Source organism: Pagrus pagrus (assembly GCF_965226575.1).
Source record: "Pagrus pagrus genome assembly, chromosome: 24".
Classification (NCBI taxonomy): Eukaryota; Metazoa; Chordata; class Actinopteri; order Spariformes; family Sparidae; genus Pagrus; species Pagrus pagrus.
This window is the reverse complement of record NC_140206.1, coordinates 20,322,052-20,339,186: the sequence shown is the minus strand read 5'-3', so window position 1 is coordinate 20,339,186 and position 17,135 is coordinate 20,322,052. Positions and strand designations below refer to the sequence as shown.

The window sequence follows — 17,135 nt, the reverse complement described above, 5'->3', positions numbered from 1 at the left end:
CTGGTGCCAGAGGAAACTCTGACAGCGTCGGACATTTATTTATTGTTTTTCTTTTTTTTTTAGAGATCCTTTACTGATTTGTTTGTGAAGAGGGTTCACGCTAGACAAATTTGAGAAACTGAACTTTGTAACAAACTAAATTTCTATCTTTTGTTGTGTATCGTTGAATCACTGAAGGCTGGCATTTGTTGTTGAACTCTGGAATTTTGGGTGAATATTATTTGAACTTGTCTAACCCTAACCTGCAAAAAGACAAGCTGTTGCTTTTGGTAAAACCAACAATCTGTTAATCAATACAATTCTAGATGTGATAGTCTAAAAAATGGCAGAGTCATCAGTGCTGAACGAAATGTTTAAACTGAAAATCGAACCGAATCCTGACCTTAAATCCAAAGTCAGATTAAATCGTGGATTTTGAGAAAAGTGGCACCTCTAATGGTTTGACACCCTGATGAACACTTAATGCCGAAACTCATCAGTGTTTGTTGAAGGTCCAACATGACCGTGCCGTGACAATGCAAGCATTTAATTAGCTCAAAAGAGAGAGCCTTGGAGTTTCCTTGTGATTTTTAAGTGACACCCCTCATATTTGAGCATGGAGTTTGTCTTGCTTGCTTGAGACTTGAGTCACAGCTGTTATCTGTAGTGCCAATTTAACAAACATCAACTGGGTTGCTGGAGGTTTTTCAGAGTGTAACCAGTTCCTCTGAAGAGGCAGTGAGGCCAACAGAGAGGAAGGAAGGAGAGACGGAGAGGGGCAGAGCGCTCTCAAAGCAGGAAATCAGAATTAACTGAAGGCCAGCTGTGAGATAATGATGATGAGGTTATTATGAATTGAGTGGTCCTGTGTGTGAAAAGAGCCCTGCTGCTGCTGCTGCTGCTGTGTTTGTGTGTGTATGTGTGTGTGTGTGTGTGTGTGCGCGCATCTGTAAGAGGAGAATAGAAAGACACTTTTTTTTAATATAATATTATCAAGATGATCAATAAGGAGTAAAATACAGTCAAAGTAATAAAAAGGTAGAACAGGGAGGACTGATCATTAGATGATATTTCAGTGCTGCTCTTTTCTTTCCCACCAGAGCTCATGTTCTATAAAAAGAGCGGATTTAGACTGTTGAAAAGGGAAGCCCAACACAGGACTGTATCTTGTATACACTGTAAGCTCGTTGCAGGAGAGACACAAGCATTGAGCCAGTTGAGCCCTGCGTCACTGTAAATACAGCAAAAACCCAAGAGTAGCTTACTTGCTGCATGGAACTTTCAAGTGTTGTTGGTTCGGCAAGCCCCTGTGGACAAAAGTGGTATGACCACCAGCACCTGCTGTCTGAAGAGCTTTGTTTGAAAGCAAGTGAAAGAAAGAGGCAACATATTCTAATATTTTTTTTTTCTAGACACAGCAGTTTGAAGGATGCATCGTTATGATGTAATGTATCTATTTGACATTTTTTACGATTAATAACTATGATATGACTATGATAAAATAAGGGAACAAGAACCGTACAAAAATCAGCCAATGTTTACTTCTGTACCTCATGTAGAGGCTGCAGTATTAAGATGCAAAACCAGTTAAACGTTCCTTGTAGTACGTTTAAGAGAATTGTTTTCACAAAGCTATATACTCTGAAATAGGTTAATCCGGCACTGATGGTTCTAAAAAATGTATATTTTGTTGTTAAAATGAATAGAATAGATTCAAATAAACTCAATAAATGATAAAACATACTGTACAAGATATGTTGTACATTTATTTACAGTATCTTAACTATATTTACTATGAATGAGTGGTGGAAAGTAAGTCTAGTCCTGCACTTAACAGTCTCATAATGTCACATTTAATCATACTGTATGTGGATCACAGGCAGTGGCGCCGCCAGGATTCAATTTCAAAGTACGCACAGAAACGGCAAATACAACAAATGGAAAAATATTTTTTTAAGACAAAATCTAATGTTTTAGGTATCAGTGAAATAACAGATTGCAGCGCCCACATGATCTGTGAGACTGTGGTTATTCTGACACGAGTTAAATGGCTGCTGTGTGAAAAAGCACGCTGTGGTCCATAATCGCGGTGCAGACGAGTGAGTTTGGCGCTGACCAGAGGAGAGAAAAAAAGAGAATGATATGATGCGACTGTAGCCGCCATGATATGACGACATCGCCCCCGCTGAGGAGGAACTATGAAGAACTCAGCAGGGGGTTGAAGGCCAAGATGGCTGCCGAGTAGGCTCACTCTCGCTGAGCTCCTGCACCAAACCTTATTAGACGGTGAAAAAACGAGGAAACTCCAGTTAAAGTGACTTCTTTGACAACCTTTTAATGCCGAACCGGGACAGGAAAAGATCTCATAACAACAAAGCCTTCTCCTCCGAGGCTCACCCAGGTAACATGCTAATATCCTCGTGTCACGACTATGCTAGCCCCGTGCCACCAGTAACTGTTACCATGGCGTCAGACGAAGATTTTCCGCCGCTACCTGTGACTCCCTGCAAATCCCCAGCTGCTAAAAAAACGCTGTATAACCCCGAACAGTGTTCCACCTCCACAGACAACGCCATTATCTCTACCCTCTCAAAACTCATCAACGAGAGAGCTGACTCCCTCGAAAAGCTAGTGAGTGAAAACTCCAAGAAAATCGACAGCAACACACTTAAAATAGAGGGGATAAAGAAAACTCTGGACTTTGCATGCAGTGAAATTAAGGACACACAGAAAAAAATGCTGAATGTTGATACACGTCTCAAAGAGGAAGAAGTGAAAGTTATCAACCTCCAAACACGTGTGTGTGAGATGGACTCCTACTCAAGACGGTGGAACTTGAAACTTCATGGCGTCGCTTAAAACTCAACAGAGAATGTGAAAGCAAAAGCCATAGAAGTTTGCCAGAAGATCCTCCCAGATGGTCAGAACATGCCTCAAACTGCTATTGACATGGCTCATCGTCTTGGAAAATCATCTTCAGCCCACTCCACGCCGAGACCCATCATCATTCGATTCTCCCTGAGGTCCTACAGAGATGCCGTGTGGAAGTCTGCAAAAAACCACCCCTTCATGCGTGACAACAAGCTCCGTTTTGCTGAGGATCTCTCTCAGCTCATCAAAGAAGCCAGGATGAAGATGTGGCCCTTGATAAAAAAGGCACGAAGTGAAGGTAAACCTGCATATTATGTCGGTGCACGGGCCTTCATCAATGGACAAGAAGTTACTTGAGGTAATGTGACTGATCTCAGCGGAGCTTTCCATATCCTGCCGGTGAATAGCTCAGTTCCCTATCCCATTAAACGGACAAACAGTTATATCATTACAGGGGAACTGAGCAAACTCAAACATTATAAGTCATTGTGGATTTCTTTTTTGCTTTTTGTTTTTCTTAAAAAATATTTCCCAATGCATGTTGGATATTTTTTCTTCCTCATTGACTTAGCTTAGTTACCAATATTTTGAAGGATCACATTTGATTTGGGAACTATAACACCTTAAGTTTACTTAATTTTACATTCAAAAATTATCACCAATAATGCTACTTGTTCAAGGTGCATATATTGCTCAGCAGTTCAGCACTTATATACTTCTTTCTAAGTATTTTGTAAGCGTTCCATATTTGAAGTATTTCATTGTCTATTGTTTCCTTAAACGCCAGGGGTTTGAGAAATAATATAAAACGTAAAGCTTTATTTTTGTTCACCAAACAGCTCAATACAGATTTTTGTTTTTGTCAGGAGTCTCACTCAACTTCAAATGATGTAAATTTTTGGAGATCCCAATGGGGCAACGAATTATGGTTTTCTCACTGTTCAGAAAGATCAGCTGGTGTGTTAACTATGAAGAACAAATATAATTATAACATCTTACACACAGACACAGACACAGACGCAAAAGGTCACTTTATTTGTCAAGTTGTTGACTTCAATAAGTTAATTTTGATTTCTGTTAACGTGTATGGGTACAACTCTTGTTTAGAAAACTCTCAATTATTTAATGAAATAGAACATAGACTAAAACATTGGCAAACCAAATTTACGAACTCACACATTATAATTGGAGGTGACTTTAATGTGACATTAGATCCCTCAATAGATAGATGGCCACCTACAAGAAATAATAACAGAAGCTCTTTCTTTAAAACTTTTAATGAGAGATTTCATTTGGTGGATATATGGAGAGTTAAGTTCCCAGATACTGTAACATTTACTTGGAGAAATAAGGAAAACACCAGGCTCTCTCGTTTAGACTTTTGGTTGGTTTCCAATAGTATTAATGAACAAGATGTCACATTAAACATTACTCCCTGTCCATTCAGTGATCATAAAGCTATCCATATCTCAATTAATTGCTTTCCCTCTGTGAAAAACTGCAAAGCGATACATTGGAAACTGAATAATACTCTTCTTAAACATGAAGAAGTTAAGAAATTTTTTTTTCTCAATTCATAAGCTTTTACTTTAATAAGGCTAAAATAGATAATTCATTTAGGTTAAACTGGGAGTTATTCAAATATGAATCAGGTAAATATTTGAGAGCGTTTGGGAGCTATTTAGCTAAAATTAGAAAACTTGAGGAACAAAACATCATTTCTGATATCTCATTACTTTCTCAATCTCTACCAGACACACTAACTGAGGAAGACAAAATAAAATTGTTTAATTTACAGGAAAAACTTGAAGGAATCTATAAGAAAAGGGCAGAAGGAGCTTATATAAGATCACGGAAACAGTGGCTAGAAAAAGGAGAACAAAACTCCACATATTTCTTCAATTTAGAGAAATATCACGCAAAAACAAACACCATTAATGAACTAATTATTAATGATAATAAAACAGATGACCCGAAAATCATATCTGAATTTTGCTCCGCTTTCTACGAAAACCTATACACATCTGAATATTCTGAAAATGACACTTTATCATTTTTAAATTCGTTACAACATACTTCTCATTTTAGTGGAGTCAGATTTTAAATTCTGTGATCTTCCGTTATCTCAAACAGAAATCAGTGACTGTATCAATCTTCTAAAATTCAACAAATCCCCTGGTACAGATGGTATATCCTCTGAATTTTATAAACTATTTTCTCAACAGTTGGCACCTTTTCTTTTGCAAGTATTTAATGAAAGTTTATTTTCCAGCACCTTACCTGCAAGTATGACCCAAGGTTTGATTAATTTAATTCCCAAACCACGTAAAGACCCTCTCTACATTGACAACTGGCGTCCTATTTGCCTTCTTGATAACGACTATAAAATCTTAGCCTTAATTCTTGCTAGAAGAATCAAAAAAGTATTAGATACTTTAATTGATGAAACGCAGTCAGGCTTTATGCCCAACAGACACATTACCAACAACATTAGACTTGTCTTAGACATGCTTGATTATTCTTACCTTATCTCTGATAATAGTTTTATGCTTTTTTTGGACTTCTTCAAAGCCTTCGATACTGTGGAGCACAGTTTTATCTTCCACTCATTAAAAAAATTTGGATTTGGTGATTTTTTCTGTAATGCCATCAAAACTCTATACAATAATGCCAACTGTTCAATTAAACTCAGATTTGGTTCATCTCCCAGGTTTGCTGTAAATCGAGGTGTTCGGCAAGGTTGTCCAATATCTCCATATTTATTCTTGCTAGCTTCCCAACTCTTATGTGATCATATCAAGTGTAGTAATCTGCAAGGTATCTTTATAGCTGATAAAAGTGTTTTAATCAGTCAACTGGCTGACGACACAACATTGTTTTTAAAGGATAGCTCTCAAGTGCCCTTAGCTATAGATATTCTAGAACAATTTAGTAAAGCGTCTGGTCTTTATTTAAATCTTAAAAAATGTGAACTATTAGCTATAAAGGACTGTTGTGTTGAGTCAATCTCTAACATCCCAATAAAGAACTCTGTTACTTATTTAGGTATCATTATTGATAAAAATGAATCCCAAAGATGTTATAATAACTTCACTTCAATAATTGATAAAAACCAAAAAAAAGATTTAATCAGTGGCTTTTGCGTGACTTGTCTTTAAGAGGTAGAATACTTCTTTCAAAAGCTGAAGGTATATCAAGGTTAACATATGCTGCCTTATCACTAGGAGTTGAAAGTCGTGTGTGTAAATCTATAGACAAGATTTTATTTGACTTTGTTTGGAAAAACCGAACTCACTATCTGAGAAAATCGGTGTTAATGAATGAATATAGTAAAGGTGGCCTTAATCTCTTGGACTTCACTTCCCTAAATTACACCTTCAAAATTAATTGAATTAAGCGTTACCTCAAGCATCCACCCTCTCTATGGAACTTTATTCCCCATTATGTTTTTTCTTCAGTTGGTGGGCTCCAATTCTTGTTGCTCTGCACTTACAATGTTGACAAACTTCCCCTCAAACTTTCCTCATTCCACAAACAAATGCTGCTAGCATGGTGTTTAATTTACAAGCATAACTTTACTCCGCATAGGTTCTTTATCTGGAATAATAGATATCTCTTGTACAAAAATAAATCTATTTTCCTCCAACAATGGTTTGATAACAATATACTTTTACTGAGTCAGTTGTTTGACCATCATGGGCGTCTTTATAGTTATGCTGAATTTATGCAACGGTATGGAATCCCTGTTACACCCAAAGATTTTTCTATTGTTTTTGATGCTGTGCCTTCGGGTATTATTTCCCTTTTTAAAAATCTTAATGTAAACAACAACCTGCCCATTTCTTTAAACATTACTGAAACAACAATGGGGAAAGCTTGTTTCACGGATAATAATAAAAACAAAAACAAGTTTATTCGTCAATTATTTCAACAGGAGATTGTAAGTTCACCCTCTGCTTTATCCTACTGGTCTACATTTGTTGGAAATATTAATTGGGGAAAAGTCTGGCTACTACCTAATAAGTTTTTTTAACCAACAAGGTCAAAGAGATCTCATTTAAAATGATTCATAGATTTTACCCAACTAATCATTATATACAAAGGCTTAAGAAGGACATTGACGTGAACTGTACCCACTGTGTTTCTGTTAACGAAACTTTGGTTCATTTATTTTGGTCTTGCCCACACACCAGACAACTTTGGAGCAGACTGGCACGCTTTATCAGTGATCATATTTACCCCCAATTCAATTTATGCTGGAAAAATGTTTTGTTTGGCTACACCGAATATGATAAAAAACTAAATTCTCAGTTTTATATGATTAATTTGTTAATTATTTTATCCAAATTTTACATACTTAAGTCCAAATTTTCTGGTAAGAAGCCAAACTTCCTGGAATTGTCTGCGTATGTTGGTCAATATATCTCCTCCCTCTGTGATTGTGAGAATAAAAAAGCTGTTAAAACGTATGATCTTTGTAAGCTTTACAAAATATTTATTTAAATTTAAGTTTGTTTGTTTTTTTCTATTTGGCTGTCAACCCCTGGCGTATTTATTATGGTTTGGTTGTGTATTAATGTTGTATACACTTATGTCATTTAACTGCATTCAATCCTGTGTATACTGTTGTTGTCAATAAAGCTCATTTAAAAAAAAAAAAAAAAAAAAAAAAAAAATGAAGAACTCAGCTGTGATGGAAAAGCACCTAAACTGAGTCGAGTAGAGCCGAGCTGTATTGTGTAGTGGAGAAGGGGTGACACACGCTATGCGCAATTGTGCACACATGCGCGATCGTCCTCTCAGATGCGGCTGCGTCGCTCCAGGTCACTGTGTGAGAGAAAGAAAAGCTCTGACTTGCTTGGGCAGACGTTGTTTGGTGTCACCCGCTGATTTGCATAATTTAAATAGCCCACCGAACCTTCCGATCCGGCCCGCGACTGATTTCGAATAGTTTACGTACTGTATTTCTCTGTCACTGTGTGCGCCTGTAATGCACTGGGACACGGAAACACTCTCAAAGTGTTTGTGTGTGCCTGTGAGCCCCTGCACTGAGATAAGGAAACGCCCGGTACCCAAATCACCATGCGCAAATGTTTGGGGAGCTGACTGGACTGCAGGGTTTTCCCTGCCTGTCTGCAAAGACCGTGGGTGATTTTGGCCGCCGCCTTGGTTCAACCGTGTGTGCATCATGCATGGGGCCGTTCAGAAAATTACGCACAGTGCATACAGGATTCCGGCTGGCGGCGCTAATGATCACAGGTACTTTTACCTCTGATACTTAAAGCACCAGTTCACACCAAAATCAAAACTGTCATTATGACAAAACCTGAATTTCATCACCTCAGAGCTGAAGAGAAGATCTTGTTGCTGCTGTAATGAAGTCATCAGCAGAAGCTCAAACAGCTGACCTGCTCAAGTTAACTTCTTTCTGCCCTTTAGCCATGGCGTAAATAAATGTGGAGGTGAGCAATGTGACTCATCCACCGTTCTGTCATTGAAGAGCTGCATCTGGAGCTTTTCTTACTTTTAGGAGCTTCACATTGTTATTTTTCAGGAGGCAGTGATCTACCACCAAGTGACGTTATAACCTGAGCAACACTCTGTCTGATCAGGGATTGTAGATACATGCTGTGTTACCCAGTGTAGTCTGATTTCATCAGGCATAAGCCTAAGCCCAACCCTAGCTTCTATCTGTGTTCTGGCTGTAATATGTGCACTTGTGTGTGTTTTTAGGAGGAGATAGAGACCCAGAGACAGCAGCATGAAGCCAGAGTGATGTCCATCAGAACAGAAGAGAAGCAGAAGATGGACAAGATGGCTGATGACCTGGACCAGAAGTGGAGAGATGCACTGCGGTAACAGACTCTCCTCATGTGTCTTTAGCTTACTCACTTTTGCTCATTCCGTTTGTTTTCCATTTATCTCTGTCATCTCCCTCTGCTTCACCATCACACCTGTTATCAGCAGAACAAGTCCACTTGTGTTTCCAAAGTGCTCACAGATAGGAATAAAAACACAATCAGAAGAGGTACACAATATTCACAGATTCACAGAATGACCAAACTCTACCTGTGTGTCTGCAGGGAGGAGGTGCGTCTGTTGAAGGAGGAGTTGAGCGAGGACTATGAAGCAGACAAACAGGCGGCGCTGACTCAGCTCTCCCAGCAGAAAGAACTGGAGATGATGGCAGCGAGAGAGGGCTGGCAGAGGAAGGTGGAGGACCTGCTGGAACAGGTAACACACATGGACTCACACACACACACACACACACACACACACAGTGAAGGCTGCAGCAGGGTGGTTCTAAGTGAAAGTCAAGTCTCAGGTCCTCATAATGAATCACATGGAACAGCTACATATTATACAGTTATCTCTATTATCCTGGATAAACAGGTGCACATGACTTCACAACCACAACTTTACTTTTCAAAAGGAAAATATGCTGTTCATTTATTTATTTGGGTCTCGACATGAACACTAAGCTGCTCTACCACAGGGTGTGTCAGTTTTCAAATGATGAATATGTAAATGTCTCAGAATGCATCAACAGTCAGCAGGAGGCCACAAGTCAGGAATGATAGACTTCGTATTTACTGGAGTGATGTTAGTTTGTACATCTGAATGTTTTCTCAGTGAACGAGGGATCAGCAGCAGTATCATCATTCATCACACCAACAAGACAAATGATCACTTCACATCTCTGTTTAAACTCAAGTTCATCACCAGCAGTTTATCACAGGGAGGGTGAGAAAGGCTGGGACATAGTAACGTCCACACAGCGGACAACATCATCTTCTACATTGTCTTCGTCATCTTGGTCATTATCATCTTCATAATCTTTATCGTAAGGCTCATTTATGCTCCCTTTACATACCAAAATAGATGCGTCCGTTTCAAACAATATAATAGTCACTGTCCACATACTTCCATGCGTTCAGTAATAAAGCCAGTAGAGAGTGCCGCTGTGCCGCTCAGGGGTCTTGCATGGACCTCCACTTCTCCTTCTCTGGTGTCCAGCTCACATTTAAGGCCTGTTCAGTCTCCTCCCAGCTGTTCTGTAGTAACTGATTGTCTCTGTGCCCGGGAAAAGTAACATTATACAAACTTTCTCACCAACTCATAACCTCACCTCAAAAAGCTGTGCCATTTGAAAACTTCTTCCTCTTTGGTTGTGTCTTGTTTGATCTGCTACACAGCTACATTGCCCCCCACGACTACCAGAGGTAATGCTCCGTTAGTCCATAAGATTTTCGAAAAACATGCAGAAATATGGACAAAGAATATGGACAGAAGGCTCCATCTGTGTCCTTATGTGTAAAACATAGAGCATAAATGTGCCTTTAGTCTTCTTCTTCTTCTTGACCCACACATTCATCATGTTGACTGACAGTAAGCTGTCCTGAGTGTAAAATGGGATTATTTAATGTTTACTGCAGAATGTCTTTCTCTTACTGAGGGAACACCTCTGAAACATATTTGAAACATTCCATTTTAAGGCAGGATTACTGTACTTGAAAGCAACTTTTATCTGTTCCCTGGCTTTGATAGAAGGGCATCCCAACCTTGACGCCACCCCCCACCCCACCCACACCCACTTTGGGAATCACTTTGATTGACAGCTCCACTCGACGTGAAGGCCTGGAGAAAGCCTGGAGCGAAAATAGAGTGTTTCCAAGGAGAGATACGACTCCATCTCACACACACTCTCACAGTCTGCTGCCTCTGACTGTGTGTGTGAATGTGATTAACAACCAGTTCACCTGCTTTACATTTCACATCACGCACGCACACACACACACACAAAGCTGAAACATGAATGAGTGAAAGAGTGACAGCTGGTGGAAGGTTCTCACATGAATCAGTGAATAAAAAACATCTAATAAAAGAGAGACGGAGAACAGAGGGAGGACTGATCATTAGATGAAATTTCAGTGCTGCTCTTTTCTTTCCCACCAGAGCTCATGTTCTATAAAAAGAGCGGATTTAGACTGTTGAAAAGGGAAGCCCAACACAGGACTGTATCTTGTATACACTGTGAGCTTGTTGCAGGAGAGACACAAGCATTGAGCCAGTTGAGCCCTGCGTCACTGTAAATACAGCAAAAACCCAAGAGTAGCTTACTTGCTGCATGGAACTTTCAAGTGTTGTTGGTTCGGCAAACCCCTGTGGACAAAAGTGGTATGACCACCAGCACCTGCTGTCTGAAGAGCTTTGTTTGAAAGCAAGTGAAAGAAAGAGGCAACATATTCTAATTTTTTTTTTTTCTAGACACAGCAGTTTGAAGGATGCATAGTTATGATGTAATGTATCTATTTGAGGCTATGTAAGATTAATAAATTTTTTAAAAAAAAGGGCCTGAAAAGGATTTCACTTCTCATCTTGTGCTATGTTGGTCCAGTGTCTGTGTTCTTTGGTCAGAGCAACGCAGAGCAGAAAACAAAAGCTTCTGTTTTTAATGAGTTTGTTCCCAAAGCTCTCATACACACTTATGCTGTACATGCACATACATAGGCAGTTTATATATACACAAACTCTGAAGAGGATATGAACAGCAGTTGGTATGAATAATTTCTCTTCTCCTACATCTCTGATTGCTGGAGTAAAGTTTAAACTATCAGGGTGGTTGGAGCAGCTCAGGTCAGAGTTGAAACTCTGTAGCAGCACAGAGAACCATTGGATGCTGGCTGAAAGTTCAGGCGTTTGTCTACTTACACTCACACAGCCGTCCGTGCTGAGCATATGGCCTCTGGGTAATTCAGAGCTGAGCTGAGTCACAACTGAGACGTCACAGAGGCTCGTCCTGATTTTCCCAAGACACCGGTGGCCTCAGATAAACACTTTCTGACAAGCTGGAGCCGACAAACACCAAAGCCAGTTTGAAAACCTTTTATACGTCCTCACCCCCACAATCCAAGACCAAAGATGCTCATGGTTAAACATTAAAAGTTAAAGGACCGGTTTGGAGGAAATCTTCTGGTTTGTTGTTTTGAACAAAGTCACACAGGAGAAACAGTTTTATCCTAAATTATCCAGATTGTAGTTTACTGAAGACAAATGAAACCGAAGTTAATGTGTGCTTGGTTTTGGTGGATCTGTTTTGGTTCTATGCCCACCAATGTGACCAGGATATCAGAGAGCGATAACTCTCTAGATTATTTTCTTGATTGATTAATCAATTGTTTACTCTTTGGGTCTTCAACTGGGGGTCCACGACCTCAGGGTTACTGAGATTACCACCAAAGTATTGTTATCCCACAGGGAAAGAACCTATATAAACATATATGTTTTAATCTAGGTTTTAATATAGGTTTGAATATATGCGACATACATAAAATTGGCCGTTTTCTTATATGTACATATACATATACAGTATGTTCCTATATGTTCACCTACATATGCACCCATATATATACTTATATGTTCACTTGTATATGTACCTATATACGCACCAAATGTTCACCTAGGGCTGCCCGATAAATGGAATTTTCATCGTCATCGCGATATGAACATGTGCGATAAACACATCGCAAAAGACTGCCTGACACACGATGAATAAGAAAAATCATTTTGTTTACAATCGGCATGCATGCACCGTGAGCATGCTAACATTTAGCCTATCAGACGGAGCCCTGGATACAAGGGCCAATCAGATGAAGCCCCAGCTAGCCGTTAGCTACAGTGTTGCCAACTTAGCGACTTTGTTGCTATATTTAGCGAGTTTTCAGACCCCTCTAGCGACTCTTTTTCAAAAAAGCGACTAGCGACAAATCTAGCGACTTTTACTGGTGTATTTGGAGACTTGTGGAGACTCTGACGGGTGCTGCCGTGGGACCGTGCCAAAGCACTCACAGGCAGCCCAGTCCTCACACAACAGTCCCTCCCGGCTGCAGTCAGAGCAGGAGAAGTTCACCCCTCGCGTCCAGACAGCGAGTTGCGCATGTGCGAAGCCGCTGCTGGCTGATCCCACCCTGGGTTACAGTCCGAGCGGGATGTAAATGTAAAATGTTCTTTGTCCAAAAATAAATCACTGCACTAAAATAAGTTCATTTGTAGTTCTAAACATATTAAGGGTGTTTTTTTTATCTCCCCCACGACGTTATTCCTCTCTCCTACAGCGTCCATTACAATTAAATGCACATGGTCAGTTATGCAAATTAGGTGATGACGTCATCTAGCGACTTTTAGGACAGCCAATAGGGGCTTTTCTTACTGAGGAGTTGGCAACACTGGTTAGCTACCCTGACAAAATTAATCAGCATCAGTTTGGTGGTGATTGCCAGGTTATGATGGAACCTACAGACCCCGAAGTACAGCACTTCTGCTATATGGAGTTATTTTGGATTCAGGAGACGTTGTAAAGGGGAACAGCTCGACATTCCGAAACACCTCCATTGCGAAACCCCTCCATTCCGACACACCGCTGTTCCGAATCCGACTTTCAACTTCCAATTACTCCCCAATATGGTTAGGGTAAGGGGTTAGGGTCAGGGGTACCACAATAGCCTTTTCGGAATAGTGGGGTCTTTAGAAAAAATGAGAAACCACGCCATTACGATGAATGGAAGTCTATTTTCGGAACAGCGGGGTTTCGGAAAGGCGGGGTGTAACCGTTGTAAAGTGGGCTGGTGAAGGGGAAGGTGATAGCTCCGGGTTACTCAAGAGACGGCAGGCAACATTGGGGGTTTTCCGCACAGCACTTTTATTCATAACACTGACCATGCCATGCCAGGTCTCTAAGGCACTAATGTTACAGGCATCCGTGCAAACGAACACACCGAGGTTCTTCTACCGACAGTTTACAAAATAAAAGCACATTAAAAGGGAAGGCTTTGCTCTGTTAGTGGTATCCTTTCTCATGAGGAGCGGAAGTACACCTGCTCTTCTTTATCGTACAGGTTACATTACCCTTGACCTAAAGGGTAGATATTTTTTCCTGATTTTATTTTCTCTTGATTTAGTGGGCTGGCCCTACTCTATTTCAGTTCATACTATAGATCTCTTCACCTTGTTAGGCAGAGTCAAGGGCCTTGATGACTGTGATGAGAGACATTACAGTTAATATAAAGTGCCATGTTTAATTTATATTTATTTAATTATGTAAGTTGTTTCCCCCTGGATTTTTTTTATTTATTTCAACTCTGCATGGTAAGAGATGTTTTGGTTGAGTTTACAAGAAAATAGTTTAAAGGGAGCAGGGGAAATTAAACTTTAATTTCATATAATTATAATGTCTTATTTAAATTAATGTTCTGCTTAATTGGTTGGGTATTCATGTGCAGTTTGTTCGATAAAAGCATGTTCAAAATAATTTCATTCTTTATTCAGTGGGCATTGGCTATTCAATGTTTCGGGTCTATGTTAGCTCTCTACATATTAATGCGAAACACTATTATTAACTGTAAAGTTGATAATATTCAAACTTCAATATTTGTTTATTTATCGCAAGTTATATCGTCATTGCAATATTGAACAGTGTTATCGCACATTGCAGATTTTCCTCATATCGTGCAGGCCTACTATATATGTACCTACATATGCACCTATATGTTCACCTATTTAAGTACCTACATATGCACCTATATGTTCACCTATATACTGTATGTACCTATATGTGATGTACAAGTTTCTTTACATGTAATTGCATGTACACATTATTAAAAATTATACGTTAAAGATTTTAAAATTATTAAAATCCATAGCTACATAGCCTACACAAACAAATAAAAACCCAAAAAGTAGAACTTTACATAATTTATTCACATTTAAAACAATCAAATAAAACAAGAACATCAAAAAAAAAATCAAAAAAATAATAGAAAAACCAAAAAATTATTTTTCTCTCTGTGCTCTTCTAAGCTCGGTCAGCTTGGCATTAATGGATGTGCCGATCTGCCCTTGCGTGGCTGCCGACCACTTCTTCAGTGTAGCATCTACAGAGAAGACAAAAATAATGAGAAGACAGTATGATAATAATAATGATAACAATAATAATAATAATAATAATAATTGTACTGTTCCCACTACATGTTATATACATCCAGTATGTTAACGTAGATAAACAGCCAGCCAAACTCGGTTTTCACGAGCCAGGAAGCGAGCGCATGCTCCTTTATTTACAGTTTCCATTTATGACAGGTGAAAGACTTTGAGTAAAACTGTTATAGAAACAAAACGAGAGAAAATATCTCTTATTAGCATAAAACCTGTTACTGAGTGACTAAAATACAGGTAGCGATGAGTGCTAACGTTAGCCATTAAGATGACAACAGGCACTAATGTCATGCAAATATGAAATGTAAACGTCATTGATATACTAATGTGGTAAGGCTTGAAACGCTACTGGCATACTAACACAGTCAAACAATAGGCTAAAACGATTCTAGATTAGCATTAATGCTAGCAAAGTCAGTTAGCTACTATCAAAACAGATATGGAAAAAAAACGAACTTTTACTCTGTACAGAAGATACATCTTAGACACTTAAACTTGTACTTGTGCCTCCATCATGTCCATCAGAGCTTCACTTGTTTACAACAACTCGTCTCTATCCAATAATGCATAGCGTATCTCTTATATCTACAAGCCTTCAAAGCCTTCAAAATAAGAGTTCATCATGAAATAATGCAAAGCAATGTAATATTATTACTTTTTTAGCTGTAAATAGTATTTTTTTAACATTACATGAATTATGAACTCCCTTTTTTAATTAAATAAATTAAAGGGCAAATCACAACTTTTACCAGAGGGCAGAACAATAATAATAATAATAATATTAATAATAACAATAATAATAATAATAATAATATTGCGCTTCATCAGGAACCCAAAGTGCTTACGTCAATTGGAAGATTCTGATGGATTCGGCTCAATCAGAAAGAAATTCTGTTTGGATCAAGAGGGGTGGTTTATGCCGATTGTTATTCCAAATCACGTCCATGTAAACACTTATTCCGATCGTGACTTTGGGATCAGTTGCTGGATCAGTTATTTTTGTTTTATTTTGCTACATTTAGCCTGTAATGACCTCTGAGCCATATTCACCTAGAAACTGCATTAAAGGATAACTACCGTTTTTTACAACTTGGACCTTATTTCTAGCAAAATATATGATCATTTACTCACCCAGATAACTTTGGTGTCATTTGAAGTCATTTGGACGAAATTAAATCCGGTGTAGCGCCGATATATCCATATAATGCGAGTGACGGGGCACCGAAGTGCAGCCTTTATGAGCATTATCTGCCACGAAACTAGTTCATTTCACCAATATTTTGTTACGATATGCTAGTGCTATTCCCCTCTGAGTCCGGGCTCGTCTATTGTCAACATCCGGGGTCTGTAGGTTGACCTACTACCTCTGACCTGGAGGATGTGGTCTCTGAGCTGCGCGTGCACCCGCGACAGCCCAGCTTGTTTACCTGTAGCTGCTACTGCTAGTTTGACCCCGGATGTTGATAAGAGACGAGCCCGGACTCAGAGGGGAATCGCACGAGCGTATCATGACAAAATATTGGTGAAATGAACTAGTTTCGTGACAGATAATGTGTTATATAGAGGCTGTGTGTCGCTGCCCCGTCACTCGCATTATATGGATATATCGGTGCTACACCGTATCTAATTTCGTCCGAACGACTTCAAATGACACCAAAGTTATCTGGGTGAGTAAATGATCATATATTTAGCTAGAAATAAGGTCCAGTTACGGTAGTTATCCTATAGGACAAGATAGAAAACATTACATTTGGTATGTGTGGATGTGTATGAGCTATAATAATGTGAATCTGGCAGTGACTTAAACTTGGAAAAAAGGCTTAATTGACGAAATAAACATCATCAAACCATTTTGTTATACATTTCCTTCTCTTCCACAATCTTCATATGAGAAAGAATTGATGACCTTGTTATTGTTAATGTTTCATAAAAAAAAAATTGACAAATAGTATTAGATATTTGTGTTGACATCATAGCTTTGTGTCTCCTCTCACTTGCCATAGTTAATAATGACTGGTTTCCACACAACATGCCGTTGTCACATGTTAACATGTATTTAGGATCAAATGTGATGCCAATTTCACGTGTTCACATGCGATTAATAAGTTATTGCGTGAAATTGTTATTTTTTCCTGTAAGGGACTTTGGACAAATATGCAGTTATTACCTTGAGAATAAAAATATGAGCTAGGCATCATGTATGACAGTTGCAAAAGTGAGATATGAGCTATATAATAGGTATGACAAACAGAACCTGCCACTGGGTATATGAGCTATATAGGGCATATATACGC

General features: G+C 39.0%; 1 protein-coding gene across 3 annotated transcripts in view; it reads left to right on the top strand.

Moving 5' to 3' along the window:
• Window positions 1-17,135, top strand: part of LOC311253604 (protein FAM184A-like) — a 200,268-nt gene that overhangs the window by 114,139 nt on the left and 68,994 nt on the right. For all 3 annotated transcript variants that reach the window (XR_014621718.1, XM_084347699.1, XM_084347698.1), the window contains exons 13-14: window positions 8,584-8,705; window positions 8,934-9,084. Coding sequence is in view for 2 of the 3 variants with exons in the window: in XM_084347699.1 (XP_084203825.1) it covers window positions 8,584-8,705; window positions 8,934-9,084 (273 nt within the window). In the remaining variant the exon portion in view is untranslated. The remainder of the gene's footprint in view (window positions 1-8,583; window positions 8,706-8,933; window positions 9,085-17,135) is intronic.